Source organism: Triticum urartu, unplaced genomic scaffold (assembly GCF_003073215.2).
Source record: "Triticum urartu cultivar G1812 unplaced genomic scaffold, Tu2.1 TuUngrouped_contig_6033, whole genome shotgun sequence".
NCBI lineage: Eukaryota > Viridiplantae > Streptophyta > Magnoliopsida > Poales > Poaceae > Triticum > Triticum urartu.
In genome coordinates, this window is record NW_024116759.1 from 1623 (window position 1) to 7139 (window position 5517).

Here is a 5517-nt window from a genome sequence, read left to right on the forward strand (position 1 = left end):
AGCGCCAGCGCACGCATTCCCGAACATGCCCGGTTTCACCGCCACGCAGGCGACAGACAGACAGACAGGACACACCCTCAAATCGACCAACTACCTCCACCCCCACCACTCCTCCCCCCACACGTGGAACCACGGCCCACACACCAGCCACAGCAGCTATAACACGGCCGCGTGCGGTTCCCGTAAGCAAGCGCAGCTCACACCGCCTTGTCGCGGCGCGCGCGAGCACATCATCTCCAACTATTTCATCCCCCGTTCCAACCCCGCCGCTCGCTCGTCCAAATAATTTACCTCCGTCCCCTACTATCTCCGTCTCCTCTGGAAGCGTCGCGTGTGGTCCTACCCAAATCCGCCACGCAACCCGGCATTTGCGCCACTTGTGATGGCGGCGGCGAGGCACCGGAAGGAGGAGGAGGACGAGATGCTGCTGGACGACGGCGACATCGAGGAGAGCCCCCGCGACAGCTTCCGCGACTCCGACGACGACGAGGCGGAGGAGGAGGGGCGGGGCGAGGACGGCGACGGGATCGGCTCCTTCGAGTCGCACCAGTGGCCGCAGAGTTACCGGTACGTGCGCATTCTCTCCCGCTATTCAGTTAGATGGCTGTGTTGATCAGAGTGGATTTGGTTGACTTCGGTGATTGGGAATGGCCGACAGAGCACTAGTTTGTTCTGCATGTGGATTCACTGGATTGGCACTGACGAGTCTGGTTGCACATCTGGGGCTAGCTGTCCATGTTTAATCGATTTTCGGGAGTGGCCTCGAGTTCACTGACACTTGGGGAATGGTCTGATCTGTTCGATCAGATGACCAAGGTTGACTGAAACCACTGACAATGATGAAAAAAGGGGTAGGAAATAGAGTATGTTTTCTCTAGCTTCTCCTAGCATCAGTACGATAATGTTGTAATAATTTATAAAATTTATAGTATTATTAAAGTGCAGCATTCAATGTTTGACACTACCTGTACACCTGGCAGCAGCAGTACTCTACTGTATTACCAGTATGTCATAAGTACGTTTTTGTACTGATTGTACACAAAAAGGAGTAGTATTATTTTGCTTCATCAATGGCTACCGTTTTTGTACTGATTGGTGTAACAGGAAATAAAGCATCATTAGTGGATGCCTTTGCTGGCATATCTCAGTATAGCTGTCCGTACTCAAGAATGCCAGCAGCTTTCCTTCTTGTGTACAGATTGCAGTTTTCCTTTTTGTGCACAAGACTACAGATGACAGCTTTCCTGTTTGTGTACAGCAGATACAGACGGCATGACCATGACATGGTGTTTAATTTGCAGGGAAACAACTGACACCTACACAATTGCTGCGTCTCCCATCTTCGGTTACCTTGGTCCTTCAACCAGCAAATACTCAATCGATGGTGGCCGCAGTGGCCTGGCTTCTGACATCAAGCTGCCTTTCATCTCGGATAAGCTAGAATCTGTCAAGAGCCTGAGGCGACATCTTCTTGGTTCAGTCAGAGACGAGAAGCTCTCATTTCAGTATACTGGAGAGATTTACGTCGGTCAAGGGTGCAGCGTGACACAGACAGTCTTCAATGGTAACTACAAATGTGGAAATGTAGAACAGGGGATGCTCAGTAACTTCCTTCCTAGTTGATCTTGATCAACCTATGTTTCGTTTCTGTAGGTATTAACGTACTCGCTGGTGTTGGCCTTCTTTCCGCTCCGTTCACAATTCATGAAGCTGGATGGGCTGGTCTTGCAGTTCTGTCTGTTTTTGCAATTATTTGCTGTTATACTGGAGTTCTTCTCAAACATTGCTTCGAGAGCAAAGACGGCATTGCAACCTATCCAGACATCGGGGAGGCCGCCTTTGGAAGAATTGGCCGCTTGATCATATCTGTAAGCCCTGCCTTCTGTAGAATATTCTACTGTGTTTGGCTATAAGGTTGTGTCCTCGATGCTATACTCACTTGATTAGTGAAAATGCATACATTTTTCTAGGTCGGGTATTATTCACTTTGTCGTAATAAACAAACTTAAATTATTTGACAAGTTTCACTTGGGAAAAACACAGACATATCTGCTGTGCCCGCTCCTCTTTTGCCATTTTGTTATGTGCTTGGTGTTAGTTTGACAAACTAATCCTTGCTGGCTCACTGCCACATCTGAAAAATTCACAAGCTAGCATAAACCTTTTCCTTGCTAGATCATTGCCGTATCTGAAAATTCACAAGCTATCATAAAAACCTGCTGATTCGATCTAATCTCTAGATCCCTATTCCTATTTTTAAATGATCGCTACCCACTTCAGATTTGTAAGGCAGAAGTTTCAGTCTTACTTTTTTTTAAAGGAGGGAATGCCTCCGGCCTCTGTCTATTTTCACTATTAACTACCCCTACCTCTAGGCTGAGAAGATGCGCATCTAAGTATATAACCCATTTGTCTTACCTTCATGCATAAATTGTTTTTTCTTTGGTAAGCGAAAAAACAGTAACTGATCTTTAATCTCTTTTTTGCAGATTATTTTGTATACTGAATTATATGTAAGTGGCTTATTTCAATGTGACTTGTATTTTCCAAAGTTTTCCATCTAATAGCTTGATTATTGAGCAAATTACTGAACTGTTTTAGAAACTTATCTCATGTATACTTCTTGGGAAAGCAACATTTGTCTCATGCATAGTTTTTTGGATGCAGTCATACTGCGTGGAATTCATTATACTGGAAGGTGATAATATGACATCAATCTTTCCTGATGTCAATATTAATTTGTTTGGGATTCATGTCGACAGTAAACATTTCTTTGGAGTGTTAACTGCTCTGGTAGTTCTGCCCACAGTATGGCTGCGAGATCTTCGAGTGCTATCATATCTTTCAGGTCTCACTACTCCTAACCTGCTTAATTAATTCTGTTATGGCCATCGTTAGTTAGCTATTAACATGATTTAATTATTTGCACAGCGGGTGGTGTGATTGCAACTCTTGTGGTGTTTATATCTGTCACTTTAGTCGGTACTACTGAAGGTGTAGGGTTTCATCAGACCGGGGAAGCAGTAAAGTGGAGTGGCATGCCCTTTGCTATCGGTATTTATGGTTTCTGCTACTCTGGGCATTCGGTATTTCCTAATATCTACCAGTCAATGTCTGATCGCACAAAATTCCCTAAGGCACTTTTTATATGGTATGCATGAACAAATGTCTTACCTTGGCTAGTTTGATGTGTAATGGTCAAATTCCTCAAGTATGCATAATTGTATTTTGCAGCTTTGTAATTTGCACAGCGATATATGGCTCGTTTGCTATTATTGGCTATCTCATGTTTGGTGACAAGACTCTGTCGCAAATAACTTTGAATCTTCCGAAAGAGTCATTTGCCTCGAAAGTTGCTCTGTGGACCACGGTAACAATTATGCTCAACTTTATCTTAGTTCCTGGTACTGTAACTGTCTTTCCTTAATATTGATCTTTAAATTTTTGGTGTTTCAGGTGATCAACCCGTTCACCAAGTATCCTTTGGAATTTCTATCGTCAAACTTCGTAATGTCAAGGCTTCTAGGATTATGTTGATTTTCACTGTACCTAACTCCATATAGAACAGCTTCATCCTTAACCATAAACAGATTTGCCTTGTTGTTAAACCCATTGGCTCGGAGTTTAGAAGAGTTGCGCCCTGAAGGATTTTTGAACGAAACAATCGTCTCTATTATACTGAGGACGAGCCTTGTGGCGTCAACTGTTGTCATTGCATTTGTTCTTCCATTCTTCGGTATGCTTATACCTTTGTTCAGCACTGATTATTTTTGCTATGCATTTTTTTAAGATTGTCAAATCTTATGCACATAGAATGCGTACTTACCATCCTTAGTTTTGTTGTCTTCTGCGAATGCAGTCTTCACTGTCAATTCATTGTACTTCTTGTAGTACATTTTATTTCCTTTGTTTTTCTTGAAAACCCAGTAAATTTCCTATGGACACACATTACTTTGGAATGATGGATGGCGCATAAACTTTACACGCAATTGTTTCCCTCAGAAATAGCTAAATGCAAAGTGGCTCATTACAAATAATGTAGTACCAAGATTAGTAGTTGAAAACAGCATCTAGATTCATTGCATTTTCAAGATTTTTTTAACTCCATGCTCCTGGAAAATTAACACTTTCATAGTGTTAGGACTTGAGATCAATAATGGGCAGTGATCTGCTCAGATCGGTGTTTAGTTGAGGACTGGGTTATCTTCCTTTTAGGAAAAAATAATTGGGGACTGCTTGTAGGCTCCGTTACAAATCCGAATATTCGTAAAACACTTCCTTCTTTTAGGGAACTCCTAAAACACCTCTGCTTACTATAGTACTATGCACTTCAGCTGCTTAAGCTAATTATCTGCTTTGTAATCTTTATTATTGGCGACTCACAGAAGACTTCTTTGAGAACACATTACAGAAGAATTATACTGTGCATTCCTGATTTGCATGTTGCATATTTCAGGTTTGGTGATGGCTCTGATTGGATCCCTGCTCAGTATACTTGTGGTATGCCATTCTTTCCCCCACTTAATGGCCTATATAGCTGTACTAAGCTGCGCATAATAAGAAAATCTGTAAAAAGATCAAACTCGTCAAACAACATTTTTTGGTGTGCTAAAATTGACTACATCCATGTGGGCTGTTGATGAGAATAATAGTCTCATCCTCTAAAAACCAAAAACTACAGTTTCGTAAGAAATACAGATGACAAAGTAACAGATGTGCTCTTTTTTTTCTTTCTTTTTTTTGCGGGGGTGCTCCTTTTGACTTCATTGTACGATTACAGGCAGTCATAATGCCCGCCTTGTGCTTCTTGAAGATCACACAGAATAAAGCCACACGTACCCAGGTACGATATAATTCACCATAAGCTTTCCAAGCTTCCTTCTCTTCTGGAGATGATTTCTGGACATTCAAGATTTCTCTGTGCATACCGTGTGGGTACTCCAATTTCAGGTGATTGCAAGCGTCGTCATAATAGTGGTTGGAGTCATCAGTGCCGCCCTCGGAACCTACTCCTCGGTGGCCAGCATAATCGGATACTACTGATTCTTCCAAGGCAATCTCTTCGATAGCTCCCAGTACCGTCACTCTTGCCAAGAGTTTTTGCTGTGTATCATCGAATTTTACCATGCTCTATGTACATCCTTCGACCTAGTATAGTCGATTTATAAAGACTGCATCTCTAGCAACAATGCATTATTGTTACCATTTAGCTGCTGCTATATCATTTGGTGTACCATATTTCTGCCAAGCCCTGCGGTTTAAATATTGCCTGTTTCTTTTAAGGGGAAAAGCCAACTTTATTAACCTGAAATATTGATTGTTGCTATTTATTTGGGAAAAACAAACTTTTTTTAGGGGAAAAGCCAACTTTATTAACCTGAAATATTGCATGTTGCTCCGCTATTTTTTTTCTGAGTCGAAGTTGCTCCACTAGTTTTGCGGCCGAAATGGACACAGTAAAATGGGCCAGGATGCACTCTAAGGGCTTATGCCAGGTGGTTTCAGTAGGTGGGCTGG

The 5517-nt window shown here is 42.4% G+C and overlaps 1 protein-coding gene across 1 annotated transcript; it reads left to right on the forward strand.

Annotated features, from left to right (window-relative positions):
- Positions 1 to 260: 260 nt before the first annotated feature.
- Positions 261 to 5248, forward strand: LOC125530050 (amino acid transporter AVT1A-like). Its single transcript, XM_048694449.1, has 12 exons — positions 261 to 567; positions 1302 to 1564; positions 1654 to 1868; positions 2490 to 2513; positions 2668 to 2848; positions 2932 to 3151; positions 3235 to 3370; positions 3457 to 3476; positions 3591 to 3736; positions 4457 to 4500; positions 4781 to 4843; positions 4951 to 5248. The coding sequence occupies exons 1-12, from the start codon at positions 383 to 385 to the stop codon at positions 5041 to 5043; spliced, it is 1590 nt and encodes a 529-aa protein (XP_048550406.1). The 5' UTR covers positions 261 to 382; the 3' UTR covers positions 5044 to 5248.
- Positions 5249 to 5517: the final 269 nt, after the last annotated feature.

Coding starts and splice junctions, on each gene's coding strand:
- LOC125530050 (XM_048694449.1), top strand. CDS start 383: ATGGCGGCGGCGAGGCACCGGAAGGAGGAGGAGGACGAGATGCTGCTG. Junction 2,514..2,667: donor TTTTGTATACTGAATTATAT/GTAAGTGGCTTA, acceptor TTTTGGATGCAG/TCATACTGCGTGGAATTCAT. Junction 4,501..4,780: donor CCCTGCTCAGTATACTTGTG/GTATGCCATTCT, acceptor GTACGATTACAG/GCAGTCATAATGCCCGCCTT.